The sequence below is a fragment of the Beta vulgaris genome, chromosome 3 (assembly GCF_026745355.1).
Source record: "Beta vulgaris subsp. vulgaris cultivar EL10 chromosome 3, EL10.2, whole genome shotgun sequence".
NCBI lineage: Eukaryota > Viridiplantae > Streptophyta > Magnoliopsida > Caryophyllales > Amaranthaceae > Beta > Beta vulgaris.
The window spans coordinates 53912693-53929865 of record NC_079204.1 but is presented as its reverse complement, the minus strand read 5'-3'; the positions used below and the strand labels follow the sequence as shown (position 1 = coordinate 53929865).

General features: G+C 40.1%; 1 protein-coding gene across 1 annotated transcript; it reads right to left on the bottom strand.

Annotated features, from left to right (window-relative positions):
* Window positions 1–11495: 11495 nt before the first annotated feature.
* Window positions 11496–14608, bottom strand: LOC104889524 (EP1-like glycoprotein 3). The gene is given in 2 exon segments (XM_010674765.3): window positions 11496–12236; window positions 12238–14608. Coding segments are annotated over 2 exon segments (1308 nt in total). The 5' UTR covers window positions 13053–14608; the 3' UTR covers window positions 11496–11743.
* Between the last annotated feature and the right edge of the window lie 2565 nt (window positions 14609–17173).

The window sequence follows — 17173 nt, the reverse complement described above, 5'->3', positions numbered from 1 at the left end:
CAGCTCCATCGGCCTTGTAATAGAAGGCAGTGCATCCGGGAGGTGGGGTCAGAATGGTATGGCTGGCATCGGGTCGGACCAGCAAGTAAGGGTCCTTTATCTGAAACTTGGCCGCTTGGCCTCGGGCGTCTTCTAGCAGAGCCTTTATTAATGACGGAAGTGGGAACTTCGCTCCCGGTCCGCCTTTAGGATCAAGCTCCGGATACACGAGCCGCCCGGACGTGGAAGCTTCGCCTTCTTCTCCCGGCATAGCTATCCAAACTACACCATCAGACACATATTTGTCTAAGTAACTCCTCGAAGAAGGATAGGCCAGGGACACCTCCCAGGGTAGGGGGATGGTACCCTCGGCCTCCTCCTCCTCGGCTTGCGAAGGAGTACTCGGGAGGGAAAGCGCCTCAGGCACAGCCGAGGGATCCGGGCAACTTATTAAAGTTGACACCAATACCATTCCCATACCTCTCCTCCTCGGCTAAATTATAAGGAGGTGAGGGAGGGGGTGTCACTGACTCGGACGAACTCCCCATTATTTATCAACAAGGGGGTCGGCCGATTTTATTAAAAGAAAGAGAAGAAAAACTTAGTGAAAAAGAAAACAAGTGCGTACCTGGTCGGACGAAGAAGATGGAACCCGGACTTAGAGAGAGAAGGAACTCTAAAAGTAGAGAGAGAAAGAGCAGAAAACTCAGATTTAGAGAGAGAGAGAGAGAATTGTAAAAGTGACAAAATATCTCCCCTCTCTCCCTACTTATAGGCAAAATCCTCGGTCTCCGTGTCCCGCGTCACATCTTGGACCGGGCCCCGTGCTTTCAACACCTTAATGGGCCTCCCAAATGCCCAAAACTGTTCAAAAGGCACAGCTCCCAGGAATGTCAATCGTCACAAAAGTCATAAATGACCAGAAGTTGAATCGCCACCATGTTTTCAAGTACCCCAATAATCCACCGTTGCCACGTGGCATTTGGGTTTGCAAGAAGCTATTAAGTTCACCAGCTCAAGATTGCTAGTTCATCAGCTCAAGGTTGCCAGCTCGGTCACTTCAGCCAGTGGTCCAAAATCTTAGGCACCGGCTCGGACAAGCATGGGGCTCATCGGCCCCTCATCCGAGCCGCGTCCAACCAGCTCAGCCCTAGGAGGCACTCCTCCTTGGTTGAGTAAGTCTCCTAAGTCCCAGATAGACTTAGCGAGAGCAGGCACCGGCTCGGACAAGCATGGGGCTCATTGGCCCCTCATCCGAGCCGCGTCCAACCAGCTCAGCCCTAGGAGGCACTCCTCCTTGGTTGAGTAAGTCTCCTAAGTCCCAGATAGACTTAGCGAGAGCAGGCACCGGCTCGGACAAGCATGGGGCTCATTGGCCCCTCATCCGAGCCGCGTCCAACCAGCTCGGCCCAAGGAGGCTCTCCTCCTTGGTTGAGTGAGTTTCCTAAGTCCCAGATTGACTTAGCGAATGTGGGTACCGGCTCGGACAAGCATGGGGCTCATTGGTCCCTAGTCCGAGCCGTAGACAAGCCATACCCTTCCACTTCTTTACGAGACCGGGTCGGCACTCAAGCTCCCCCTCTCTCCATGAGACCGGGTCGGCACTCAAGCTCCCCCTCTCTCCTATGGGACCGGGTCGGCACTCAAGCTCCCCCTCTCTCCATGAGACCGGGTCGGCACTCAAGCTCCCCCTCTCTCCTACGGGACCGGGTCGGCACTCAAGCTCCCCCTCTCTCCTATGAGACCGGGTCGGCACTGAAGCTCCCCCTCTCTCCTATGGGACAAGGTCGGCACATGCCACCCTTCTCTCCAAGGAGACCGGGTCGGCACATACCGCCCCTCTCCTTGGGGAGACCGGGTCGGCACTAGCCACCCCTCTCCTTGGGGAGACCGGGTCGGCACTGGCCATCCCTCTCCTTGAGGAGACCGGGTCGGCGCACGCCGCCCTTCTCTCCAAGGAGACCGGGTCGGCACTGGCCCCTCCTCCTTGAGGAGACTGGGTCGGCACGTGCCCCCTTTTTTCCCTAAAAGATCAGGTCAGCCTGGGTTCAGGACTGTCTAGGTTCCGCCACGAACGGGAGACGCTTCAGCAAGGCCTCGATGTTTCCCATTCCTGGCGTGGGGCTAATTGTTTGGGCTTATTTCCTGGGTTAGGCCTACCAGGGATAATTAAGCCCAATAGGGCCTTAAACCTCTAGAGGGCCCCACCTGTGATGGTGCATCCCAGCTGTCAGTGCCCCCCAGCTGGCCTACAGTTGGGATATCCCAAGCACTAATAATACTCAACCCCCTCATCAATGAGAAGGTATTGAATTCTTACCTAACAAACCAGAGCATCTCTCTCTAGACTTTATCTCTCTAAGCTTGATTACTGACTTGAGCGTCGGAGAGGCGATCCCGGAACAACCCCCAGGGCAGTCTAACCATTACTTTTGCAGGATTCCGGCGTACGGACTTTGGACTCAAGACATTCGAATCTGACCCGGTATTCCCTAAGCAAAGGAATCAGAACCCTTAATTTCTAGACAGAAACACTAACAAATAATTAAATTAAGGGATTACTCCCAAATAAATTGAAGATAAGTGTCTTTGCCATCACAACACTCTTATAGACCACTACTTGATTTGAGCTTGATCACATTTACTTTATAAGTGAAAGATTTTTCCAAAAAAAAAAGCCGAAATATTTGTAGATAATTGTTACACCACACAATAATACAACTCTCTAATATTCACATTAATTATGCTATTAAAGTAAGACATCATAGTACCAAGTAAGTGTTAGCCCAGTGGTGATGGAGATTGGCTTTGGTAAGACGGACCGGTGTTCGAATTCCCGCAACACCCTTGGGAGAGGAATGGAACCTAACCACCCCGAACTTGGCCTCGATCCGGATGTAGTCCGAAGAGTGAATCGGATGCAAACACCAAAAAAAAAACAAAAAAAAAAGTAAGACATCATATTAAATTAGTAATTGAATAAAAAATTTACTATTATTTAATTGCTTAATAGGTAATTGATTATGTTAAGTAGAATATAAAAGCAACACTTGAGCCTCCTTGAACAATTAAGGATACTTGACATTTCATCACAGTGTAGTTGTGTAATGTGTTTGACAAATAACAAAAATAAACTGATGGCATGCATTTTTCCACCAACAAATAAGTGTGGTTGGGACTTTAGATATTTGTTAAGATGCAGATTAAGTTTATTTGAATATATGTACATTGTATTGGATAATATTATCCAATACATTGTTCCCTTATAGTTCGAACAGAACTAGTTCTAAATGTTGTGTATCGAACATATATTTATTATACTTTATATACTCTATGAACAGATATTCTTATTTCGTTGGCCTTAGAAATGCGTGCATAAATTTTTTTTTAAAAAAACATATTGTACATCTAAAAAAGAAGGTAGTATCTAAATAAAAGTAAAATGTATTTATCTACAATTAGTGATATCTCTGTCTATTTACATGCTTCTAAATTCTAATCAAGGTCTAAAAATTATATCAGTGAAACTAATACTCTTTACTTGTTTTAATATAAGTATTAATTATCGGTTTTTTCACCACGTACCCCGAGGTTTCTTAATATTCACCTGATACCCTCGCGTTTTCCAAAATTCACCAGGTACTCCTGTGGTTTGGAAAATACCTGAGGTGACCTTACCTTCAACTCTCTGTTGATTATAACCCTAAAAGAACTTAATTAACCTTAACTTGTAACCACACCCTAACCCCTAACTCTAATCCTCCCACCACTGCAGCCCCTCCCATACCCACACCCCTCGCACAGCGCCTCCCTCACCCCCGGTCGAATTTCACGCTCCCCTCCCCCAACCCCCGCCGAATTTCGCGCTCTGATCCCCCCTTTGCTCCCGTCGAAAATCGACTCAGTGAGTATTCAAAATGTCAAAATCGACTCATGGGAGGCGTTGCGCGGAATTCGACGGGGGTAGGGAGGAGGGGAGTGCGAAATTCGACGGAGGGGGTGGGGGTGGAGGGGAGCGCGAAATTCGATGAAGGAGGGGTAGGGAGGCGCTGCGCGATGGATGGATGTGGGGGGAGGAGCTGCACGAGGGGAGGAGCAGGGGTGCTGGGAAGGTTAAGGGTGGTGTGAGGAGTGGTAGGAGGGTTAAGGGTGGTGGGAGGAGTGGTAGGAAGGTTAAGGGTGGTGAGGATATTAGGGTGAGGTGGGGTCAGGTGGTGGGGTTAGGGAAAGAGATAGGTTAATTAGGGTTTAAAAGTATTAACTAGGTTCAATTACAGTTAATTAGGATTAATAAGGTTAGTTAGGGGTTAATTTCGTTGATTTAGCCTTAATGACTAACGCAGTTGACAACCATTAGTCATTAAGGTAATCTGATGATTTTTCCAAATCACAGGGGTACTGGTGAATTTTGAAAAACGTGAGGGTACTAGGTAAATATTAAGAAACCTCAAGGCACTAGTAGAATAAATGTTATTTGCTGCGGTGATATTGTTGCGGTTTTACCTATACGCAGCAATATTACATGCAAAAAGAAAAAAAAATTAGAAAATAACAATATTGTTGCGGTTCCCGCCCAAAACCGCAGCAATATTGTTCAACGGATACATTTTGAAAAAAATGTGGGTCCTGAAAAGACTAATATTGCTGCGATTTTGGGCGAAAAACCGCAGCAATATAATAAAAAATTATTCATATCTATTTATTGAGAATAAAAAAAGGTTATGAGAAAATGAAGAGATCTATTAAGACATGATTTATTGTTCAAATTATAGTAAACAAACAATTTGGAAATACTTTATTTATAAAAGTACAATACTGTAAATAGGTGAAACTAAATAACATAAACCAAAGTTTCAAAGTCAATTACAAATGCTACTCTTCTCCCCACTTTTCTATCTTTCTCAAACCCTCATCTCCATTCATTAGTGGAAAAAATACAAATACTTCATTCAAAATAGTCCTAAAGGATGCATTTTGGCACGCAGCCTTTGTCGTAGCAGCCATTCAGCAAAAATGAAGGGATGCAGTTTTTGACCACAACCCTTCACAAAGAAGGGTTGCAGTTTAGACTCAAAACCGCAACCCTTTAACAATTAAGGGCTGCAGCTTTAACCATTAACTACATCCCTTAAGTGATAAAGGGTTGCGGTTAATAGTCAAAACCGCAACCCTTCAGGACCCTTTTTTTCGTTTTTTAGTCTAAAATATAACTAAAAAACAGTTACTTATGTATATAATGTTTTTGATTTGAGCATATCAAACGGAACTAGAAATTTCGAACATTTACTCCAAACATACAAGAGTAGATGAAAATTCCACAAAATCAATAACATACAATATAGTACAATCCCTCCAAACAAAATATCAAATTAATTCTACAAAATAATATTAAAAAAACCTAAAATACGAAAAAATAAATGACAAAAAATCGAGTGAATCTCGAACCCTAGATCTCAAATTAATTCCATAAAATTTTAAAAAACCTAAAATTTACAAAAAAAAAACAATCACAATCCCAAAAATACAAAAAAAAAAAAATTAAAAATGACAAAAATATCCTAGATCTGGTCGAAGGCGACACCAAGAGGAGAGTTGTTGTGCGCGACGAGAGGCGATACAAGAGGGGGTGTGAGCGCAGATGCTGACAAGGGGGTGTGGTGGTGTGAGCAAAGGAGATCCGAGAGCATGATAAAATCCGGCGAGAGAAACGAGAGACGAGCGACGTTACCGCACCAAAGGAGGAGAGACGAGAGATGAAGGGGAAAAATCTGGCGAGAGAAACAACTAACCCGCTGTTTTTGTAGTCGGTGTTTCGCATCCGGCGAAGTCTGATCGGAGCCCTAGATGATTTGTGGAATCCGATGAAGTCGGTATTCTGCGTCCGGAAATACGGCGAAGTCAGATGGAAAAATCTCCGATGAAAGATTTGTGAGAGAGAACTGAAGATTTGTGAAGATTTGAGAAATTGATGAGAGTGTGAAGATTTGTGAGAGAAAGATGAGACGAATGTGAGAGAGGGAGAGGTTAGTGAGGAGAGAGAAAGATGAGAGAAACGACGCTCATTTAATTATGCTAGGTTTCATTTGTGCTCAATATTATCCCATCAGCTCGAGAATTAATTATAAAGGGTTGTGGGTTTGCCCAAAACCGCAGGCCTTTAGTAATTAAGGACTGCGATTTTCGGCTCAGGGTTGCGGTTGTTGCATTGACTACGAAGGGCTGCGGTTAGCACCGCGACTCTTCACTATTAAAGGCTGCATTTTTTTCACTAGTGATTAGTAATTTTAGAGGGAAGTTTATCGGTTTTTTTACGTATAGCAGGCCCTAGTTTTTTGTGTTATATCTTTTGTTTTAATTATTTTCATTGTTTATTAGGTTTATAGTGATGCTTTCACCTTTTGTGAACAACTTTTCTTGCTAGAAAGATAGAGTTTTATTTAGCTTCTCTATGAGAGAGACTTTGCTTACTTGTTTCCTTAATATCCAAGACTGTTAGAGATACGAGATATAATCAGTATCGGAAAATATATGTATGATATATTTTCCATATTGATATTATTAAGAGAATGATATATTTAGGTTTAATTATGTTAAAATATTATTTAGTGAATAATTTATGGTTATGATAATATATTTCTTAGGAAGATTGTTTGCTATCATATGTTAACTTAGGTTTTGTATAAATACTCTACCTATTAATGAATAATATTGAAAAGCATATTATTAACCCTTTACCCCAAATTTGTGAAAGACCGCAGTATTATGGATTAGCGCAAAATAGATTCGTTGATAAATTAAAGAATTATGGGGGATCACAGTAGCGGCCACTAAAACATGGGCAAAGAGTCACTTTAGAATTTGGATTTTGTATGAAGTTACATTAAGTGTTTTCTAACGACTTAATTGATTGCATGCAGCCATTTTTAGCGTGACTAATTCGTAAAGCAAAACAAACTTAAGTTTAACAAAAGTTTGGCACAGAAACTATATATGAATGCTCCAACTTCAGTGATCAGTAGTAGCTCTAAGCTTCATTCGATGCTTAAATTAGACGCCTCTTATCCGAATATGATTCTATAATTACATGTATTAAGTAGAATCTTTCATGCCTTGTCGATGGAGATACTAAATGTTTGTCTGCAAAGAAATAATTGTTGTTGTTGAGCCCCAATATGTTTGTACCAACTGTCAACTCTTTATGTCTCTATATATTATGCATGGTCCCTTTTTAGTTTTTATTTTTTTTCCATATAATGATAGATCTTGCATAAAATTCAAGTGATTTTATGAGTGTTGAGAAAAAAAAAGATCTACAAGTAGCCTCCATCCACATTAATGTAATAATGTGTGGTCTTTTGATAGTTATATCTCTTTCAATATGTACCATGATAGTTATATAAATATAATATTATGAAACATAAGTAATAATTGGAATATTTTAGAGTAGCAAATTTATATATATTAAAAATTGTGTTCAATAGTGTGCTAATATATCTCAAATTAAGAAGTTTATTTATTATTATTTATTTATATTTAAGGTGAAGTCTTATATCCATATTGTCGATTTTTAGGAGGAAATAATATTAGCAAAAAATATTAAAAGAAACGGTCTAATTTTAATATAAAAGTAGATCTAGTAACTAAATGGATTAAACTAGTCAATGAAAGAAATTAATCTAGTCATTATTGGGCTAATTTTCTTTTTAATATTGGACTTACCATTGCCTGATTAATTTAAAAGTAGACGGTCTCTTACAAGACAAAGGGCCTGTTCTCCCCAGCTTATTTTCAGTTCAGTTCAGTTCAATTCAGTTCAGTTCAGTTCAATTCAGTTCAGTTCAATTCAGTTCAGTTCAGTTCAGCTCTTGACAATACTTTTACTCTCGCATATCACTATTCATTTCAGTTCAGTTCAATTCAGTTCAGTTCAGTTCAGATCAGTTCAGTTCAATTCAGTTCAGTTCAATTCAGTTCAGTTCAATTCAGTTCAGTTCAGTTCAGCTGTTTTATGCCGAAGAGAACAGGCCCAAACTCTACATCGATTCCTAAAATTGTAGAAATATCACTTGTCATTTAGGCATTAATTAATGAATTATACTAGTCATTTTTATATTCCGATAAGATAAATAACACATTCTTTAATTTGTAATTATGTGTGAAGTATAAACTAATTAACTGAAATACAAATAATACTTATTAAGACTCGAGTTTCGAAATAATGACCTCTTATAATTTTCTAATTGTATGTTCATTCATAACTAGTAAATGTTTAATCAATAACACTGTATACTGATTATAATACCATGTTTATTTTAATGAAATTGATGTTTTTTTGTTTCATCTCTTCTTAATGTCGCACGCACGTTTTATTATATTTTACCTACGTTTTGATTGGTACACATGATAGTTCATACCATCCTATGATCGTGTATCGTATGGAGAAATGATAAACCTCTTTTTGTTAGATGTTTACAAACATCTAACAGGGGTAAAATTGTTAATGTATATGGAAAAAAGTTGTCAGTCAAACAAAAAAGTGATCTTGAAAATTGGACACTGTCAGTTAAACAAAAAAGTGATCTCGAAAATTCCGATGCTAATATATAGTGTTCATGCTACTACAACTAGTGTTCGTGTAACTATAACTAGTGTTTATGCAACTAAAGATAGTGTTTGTGTATAAACAGATAGTGTTCGTATTTTTTTTTTTTTACATATCTAAATAAGAGATAGAGAAGAGTAAATAATATATGAATATTCGTATTTTTTATTTTTTAAAAAAATATATTTTTTGAGATATACAAGTTTAAAAATTTGCAAAAAGTAATTTGTTTTGGACAAACAATATCGTGAAATGTGTGCTACTTATATGCTGCCACATTGATGTTGAATGTTTGACAAATATATCTAGCAAAAAGAGGTTTATCATCTCTCGTATAGGATGTGTGCAAGAATGTGATAGAGGTTGATTACTTTGCAAGTTTTACAGCAATGTGCTTTTGCAATCTTTACCCATATGCCCCAAAGGCACTAATTATGTTATAACAAGTCAAAGATTCAAGAAACTAAGCTTGACCAAATTTACCTGCTAAAGGCACAAGTATATGGTAACAGCATATTGTCTGGGAGTGTCCAAAACCTGAAGCACAGCCACATGGGTAGGACCAAGGTCGCAAGGATCATGCATTATTACTATTATAGTAGGACTGTAGCATGTAGGAGTATGTGTTTTCTTTCCATTATTATCTCTATTATACTTAGAGTTGCCAATTTAATCGGGTTTATTAGCGAATCAGTACTGAATATGTCAAATTTCTCCATCAAAGCTTAACCCGTACAATAAGTTAAAGTGGGAAACTCAATTACTCTAACTCGATCGACTTATTTAATTATTAAATAGGTTACTCGTATAACTCGTTCATTTATGATCATTATTTCACTCAATTATAACGATAAAAATTTCGAAAAAATTTCAATACGGACTAGAAATATCAAAGTTTAATTAATCGCTTTTATTAATCAAGTGTGTCAATCCACTATTATATGTCTTGACAGTTTCATGAATGCTATCCTGTTTAGTTTGTCTTAGTTTGAGGTTGTGTTATCAGATTAGATCAAATTTTGTTTAACCCTAATTCGTATATGCCTATAACAGAAGTAAAGAGGGAAAATGAGGAGTGAGGAAGGGATGCCAATGATTATGCATGCAAATTATAGAGTGAGATTATATAGATAATTGTATTTTGGTAAACATTTTTTTAGTTGCTTCACATCCTGTTTTTACTGTATCCATATTATTTTCATCAATAATATCTTTAATTATGCATAACAAATAAAAAAGTTGACATTGTGAAAAATATTTGTTAAGATGAAGCAAATAAGACTTCACTTGACTATGTTATTTCTTATATTTACATAAGGAAAACAAATAACCTAAAATGGTGAATAGTAGCTACTATGCGTGTATACCAAGGACCCTTGGGTTCAATAGTATAACTTCCTATCTCCCATATAGAAGACCAAGGTTCAAATCTTGGTGGGGGGAGGGTTTTGGGACTTGTTAGGCCTCTGGGTGACTGGCTCTGTGCGAGACAGTCTAGAGAAAATTCATCTTACCACGAAATTTTAAGATTCTCGAAAGTAGAAATTTGTAGTGATGGGGGGCCAGATTCCACACACATAGTCAAGTGTAGAACGTTGAAGCAGCTGGCAAGCCCCAGTCTTTCTGCATGGAAAAGGGCCAACCCAACTCATAAAACTCGTTAATTACGGGGCATCACTTTGAAGCTTTTGCAACATCAATGAATGTTTCCCTTTATTTATCTTGCTAAGAGTAAGAGTAAGAGGTTTTTTTTTTCTTTCGGTCATCATTACTTTTTGGTGAATGAATGTAAAAGAAGCTATTAATTGCCTAAAGTTGTATTGTACATATTTGTCACTCTCACAAGAAAACGGAAAATTGTGGCTGAGAAATATTGTCATGTTACTTATAGATCGAGATGTATTGACTAATTTCACTTTAGATATGGTTTATAGAATGAGATGGGTTGACTATTTCTTCCCTATTTCAAAACAAAAAGCTATATTCATTATTTGATAATAATTCCTTGGAGAAATGTTATATTATTTGTAGAGTGACAAATTTTCAAAATCATTTTTCGTTTGATTTATAAAATTTGTAAACAACTCGTGTATTCTGGACACCATCTTAATTATTTTTTTTTGGTAAACAAAGCTTTTCATTTCTTCATCTGAATTATATGTAAATAAATTTTTTGTTTTAAGTTGCAAAATAGTTGATTGATTATAGGTCTAAAATAGTGATTATTTTGGATTGCTACAATCTACATCTATTAGTTGCAAGCTTCATTTATCAATAGATCTATAATTATAACTAGTATTACTATAGTACTAGGTTTTTTTAATTAGCAGTATGCTTTGATACATATACTCATGTTTGGTTGCTAAAGGCCCATTATGCAGTTTGAACCTTCGAATGTGTTGCCATTAAGGATCAAATTAGGCCGAAGGTTTGCTCTAGCAACACAACTCAGGCTATGTTTTGTTCAACTTATTTTAACTTATTTCATAAAAGATAAGATAAAATCAGATAAGATAAAAATAAGTTCAGATAAGATAAGATGTTTTTTGTTCAACTTATCTTCACTCATTTCAGAAAAAAAATAATATAATAAGATAAGTTCAGATAAGATAAGACAAAATAAGTTGAATCAAACATACCCTCAATATCTTCATAAAGTATTGTTGGTTCGCAGATAATATAGGTGGACTCGGACCAGAGATAATGCCGACCATGTGTTAGGCCAGCAGGCCACATGCCACATTTGGTTGGATCAAGAATGATCCCAGGGAAATTGTAGGCTCACAGGCTAGACCCGACCTAGGTATCGTGTCAGCCGACCTTAAAATTTCACATTTTACCTTTTTTGGCTGAAAGGACGGGTGATTGCCAAGCCAACTGGTCGTGCTTAAAATTACTAATTATATTATGATCGTTCCATAATACTCCTATTAATTCACAATCAATTGTTGTATTATTTAATGACTTCTTACTATCACATTGTATACAATTATACAATTGAACTATTTCTCAATAAAGAAATCATATTAAATATTTTTACAACTCGTACGTATAACACGATCCACAACTCTAATACAGTACGAACAGTTGATCATACATATATTACTATATTAGTGTACTTCATACCCCTAAAGGCTAAAACAAATCTTCTTAGGCAGATTATTAGTAGGAAACTTTTATGTAACCAAAGTGCTTAGGATTACCAGATTGCGTCAAAGTCTTGAGATCATGAACAATCCAACATCTTAACCTCTCCTCATCATAAAAATAACCCACACACTTGCAATCTTTGCTACACTTAATCTTACATTTCCTTGGCTTCATAGGCCCCTCACCTTCAGTGTACATGCTACTGAAATGCTCAACACCTCTAACCTTGTAGTACTTGGCCTTAATCATCCCACCATTGCACCGTCCCACCAACTTCGGTGGCGCACACTTTTCACTCCAACCCAATCGCCCTCTAGGGGAAGGGCAAGCCACACATTGGCTCTTGTAACAAACTCCGAATTCGCCGCACTTTTCAGGCATTTGACACTCAGTTGCTCCCTTTTGATCACCCACCAATGACTCTCCTACAAAAAGAGTGTACTCCACTTTCCATATACCTCCTACCCTATTCAAAGGATCAAGACTATATGTACGTAGTTTCGACTAATTGCTGATTTGAACTTGACATCCAATCTGTGGTTATGTATTGAATGGCTTGGAAAGTAAAATGACTAACAAAGTTAGTCACTCCAACATAATATTTGAATTCTTTGGAAGGTGTTGAACCATATCTTTGCTCAATTCTATAATAAGGAAGTGGTGTTGGATTTTTGTGACTCTTGTAGTAAAGGGACACATTCTCCAGGCTCATCTCTAGGGTGTAGTTCCCCTCGAAATCGCTCGTAGGCGATGCACGACTTACGAGCTTATTAGTTAGCCCGACCTTAAGAGATTGGCCTGCTAATAATGTATCCGAGGGGTAATCAAAACTTTGCCATATAAAGTTGTTCTTAGCATCGTATAATACTAAGTTGCCATTATCAAGCATTTTTAATCCCACCACACCTTTGTTGGCCGTATTGGTTTGCCAAACAACGCTGCCATCAACATCGGCTAGTACAAGATTGCCATCTTTTCCTAGGAGAAGACTAGCCCCCTCGCGAACCGGATTGTTTCGGTTCGCAGCCCAAACCCATTTATATGGCCAGTTCATGCCTATACCAAGGGTGAAAGAATCATGGGTATTGGTATAAAAGCATAACGAGAACTTTGGACTATGTATTCCTACAGGTCTAAAGTAGGAGTCAAATTCACCACTGTTATCATCAAAGTCACCTTGATTGATAAAATGGAATAGTGAAGGTGGGTAAGAAGGGACTGGAGCAGGGGAAGGAGATGAGTAGTAGTCTTGTGAAATCGACGGCGAAATCAAGAAACAGAGAGATATGGTTAATGGGAGGTAATACATGAAGGAAGACATAGCATGTTCATAAGCATATGTGTACGTTCATTTGGATTAGTGCTAATATGTAGTCACATTTATACAATTCTCCAACGAATTAAAGAAATTAAAAGGCTTGAATTAGCTTAAGTAGCACTTGAATTCATAGTAAGTAATATATTATTCCAAGTTGATAATTTCTGTGTATGTTTTAGATTGAGATTACACTTGTATAGTACTATGAAAAGTCAAGAATCAATATGTTATACATACATTTTCACTCCATCTATACTCAACTAGCAAAACTAAGAACTACTTTATTAAGAAGAAATCAATGCAAATTGAAGTAATTAATATTTTTATCTACATTGAGTTTATCTAGATGAGTAGATCCCAAATAAGCATGTTATGAATTGAAGTGCTAATGCCGTAAAGGACTTGAAGCACATGTGTTGGGCCCTCGATTTTCTGGAATAGGCGGGCTTCCCTAAGCATTTCGAATTTCTAATTTATGTCGCAGTTTGGCAAAGGAAGTGGGGAGACTAAGTCAAGCGACGTTACTTGGCGTCATTCTGGGCGGTTGAGATATATGCGGGATTGCGTTGACGGAACCCTTAAATTGTGGAACAACTCTAAAGCAGCTAGGGAGATATTTTCTTAGTAGTATATATACATAATTTGTAACCTAGTTTTGACTTATGTTCTTTATTTTCACTCTCATCGTCTCTCTCTAAAAAGACCTACCTGTTATTCTTCTCTCTAAATACTTTGAGTTCCATCATCATTGTAATCAGCTACTATTGTAACATCTACTTCAAGCGTCATATTAGTGGATTGGTGATCAAGAGCATCACCCGCGGTTTTTCCCTTTTGGGTTTTCCGCGTCAACAATTTCTTGCTTCTTTCATTATTTTACTCTTTACGCAATTCATTTTATTTATCATGTCATTTAATATCAGTATGATGATTTTGTTGTTGGCACCTAAACCTTTTTAGTACTTGGTACAAAATCGGCATAAACAATTTGGCGCCCACCGTGGGGCCACAGCAAGATCTTCATACGTTTATTGACAATCGCATCTTTTTGTTTTATTTTTCCATACTCTTCCATCTTTTCGTATTTGCTATGGCAGGACAATGGGTTACCACCCAGGAAGTCATTGACGAACTCAATCGCGTCAAAGCGGAGATGGCGACGTTAAAGGAAAGCTACGTCGCGTCATGCATGGAGATCCAGAGCTTGAAATCCGCCAAGAAGACGTCCAAGGGGCCCAAGCCTCGCAATGTCCGTGGCGTCTCCAGGATGCAAAATCTGGACGGCGAAGGGTTCGAGACCCCAGGAAATCGTGCTGATCTCGGAGATGCTGATGATTCAGAAAAGGAAGACGCCGATGACGGCGAGAATGACGGTGCTGACCCTTCGAAAGAGTTCGCCCAAGGCCGTCTTGATGATCCTATCCAGCAGCGTCTCCAGCAATTAGAAGACATGATCGCCCGTATCCCTGGTGTCCCCAGGCCTATGGAAAAAGCTACTCCTAACAGTTATGCTGATTCTCCTTTTGCAGATCCCATAGCATTGATCGAGGTGCCCAAGAGGTTCTCCTCCCGTCCATGAACTGTACGACGGCACCACAGATCCCAACGACCATGTCGCTCAGTACAAGCAAAGAATGATTACCATCTCAATCCCGAAGAATATGCGGGAAGCATGCATGTGCAAGGGATTTGGCTCTACGCTGACTGGGCCAGCTTTGCAGTGGTTCATTAATCTTAATAACGGGACCATCTCTTCTTTTGCTCAATTGGTTAATGCTTTTAATATGCAATTTGCTAGTAGTCGCAAAATGGAAAAACAAGCTAGCGACTTACATAGGATTGTGCAAAAATCTACGAGTCTCTTAAAGAATTTGTGAACAGGTTTAACAGGGAAAAAGTGTCATCCCGAATTGCGACGCTAGGACGGCCATCGAGGCGTTCAGACGTGGTCTGGATGAGGAATCAGACCTCTACAAGGAGCTGACCAAATATCCATGTCCGACGTTCGAGATGCTCAAGCCAAAGCTTGGCCCAGATCAGGCTGGAAGAAGACATGCAGTCCAGAAAGGCTTATCCCATGCTGACAGCCGGAAAGGCAACGTCCAACAAGCAAGCTCTTGGCGTCAAAAGCCTTATGAGCGCCCGCAGCAGGTCCATAGCGTCCGTCATGATGGGCCAGTCAATGATTGGAAAGAATGATCCCGGTCTTCCCCCCAAGCTAAGCGAATATGGTTTCAACGTCACTATGGGAGGTATTATAATACTTTACATTCTTTAGGTTCTGCTGTTAAATGGCCTTTCAGGAATGAAAATCGACGGCCCATCGCGACAAATCCAAATGGTGCGAATTCCATGGAGACCATGGGCATCACACTGACGAATGGTCGCTCTAGGCGAGAAGTATCCCACCTGCTGAAGCAAGGATACCTAAAAGACTTGCTGACGGAGAAAGGTAAGCAGACGGTGTCGAAAGATGACGACCGACGTCAACCGCCGTCATCCCCACCGCACGTCAAGGTAATAATGTCATTAGTGGTGGTTCAGATATCTGTGGACTAACATATTCTGCAGCTAAGCGGCATGCACGGGACGGTCTGAATCAAGACGCCGTCCCTAAAGAACTCCGTCACCCCGTGACATCGAGCTGAAGCCATGCCAATCACCTTCGATGACGCCGATCTCGGTGACGACAGGGACATACACCATGACGGCCTGGTAATATCTCTAACTGTCAGTAATTGCTTGCTAAAACGTGTGTTAGTGGACAATGGCAGTTCAGCAAACATCCTGATGAGAGGCGCTTTAGAGGACATGGGGATCGATGAACTTGACGTTATCCGCAAATCTACCGTCCTTGTCGGATTCAGCGGAGAATCCAAGCACACCATGGAGAAGTGACCCTGCCCACCTTCGCCAAGGGAGTTAACATGCCAACTAAATTTTATGTCATTGACTGCCCTTCTTCTTAAATGTGATTTTAGGCAGGCCATGGATCCATAGCATGAAGGCTGTCCCCTCGTCATTCATCAATCTTGAATTCCCTACCAAGTGGGGAGTGCAGGAAATCAAAGGGGACAGACGGATCGCGAAGGAATGCTACAAGACGTCCTTGAAGCCGAGAAAATCAGAAGCATAGCAATTACAGAAGGGACGTTGGGGGAACAAGACTTCGACGAGCAGCAAGTAGATGAGGTCATCTTGGACCCCAACAGGCCGGATCAAACAGTCAAAATAGGGGCCGCCTTATCTCCCGACGTCCGTCAACAGGTAATCGATTTTCTAAAAGCTAACGCTGACTGTTTTGCATGGTCCCATGAGGACGTTACAGGGATAGATCCCGACGTGATCACACACAAGCTCAACGTTGATCCAAACCACAAACCGATCAAACAGAAGAGACGCAAGTTCGCCCCAGAGCGAAACCAATTATCAACGACGAAGTACAAAAGCTGATTGACACCGGTAAGGTAAGGGAAGTAAAATATCCTGATTGGTTAGCTAACGTCGTTGTTGTAGGAAAGAAAAAAGGGAAGTGGAGGGTCTGCATAGACTTCACTGACCTCAACAAGGCATGTCCCAAAGACTCGTTCCCCCTGCCGCACATTGACGCTCTGGTAGACGCCACAGCCGGACATGAGTTGCTGTCATTCATGGACGCCTTCTCAGGGTACAATCAAATACTCATGCATCCTGAAGATCAAGAGAAGACGTCATTCGTCACCGATCGCGGCATTTATTGCTACAAGGTCATGCCGTTCGGGCTGAAGAACGCTGGCGCAACCTATCAACGGCTGGTCAACGCCATGTTCAAAGACCAGCTAGGGGACACCATGGAGGTGTACATAGATGACATGTTGGTCAAATCTAAAAATTCCCACGACCATGTGTCACATTTACAACAATCATTCGACGTCATTCGAAGGTATGGCATGAAACTTAATCCCACTAAGTGTTCTTTTGGAGTGTCTGCAGGTAAATTTTTAGGGTACATTGTCACGAAACGGCGCATAGAGGCTAGCCCAGATCAAATCAAGGCTATCCTCAACATTCAATCGCCGCGAAGGTAAAGGAAGTGCAGAAGTTAACAGGACGTTCGCTGCGTTGAATCGTTTCATCTCTAAGTC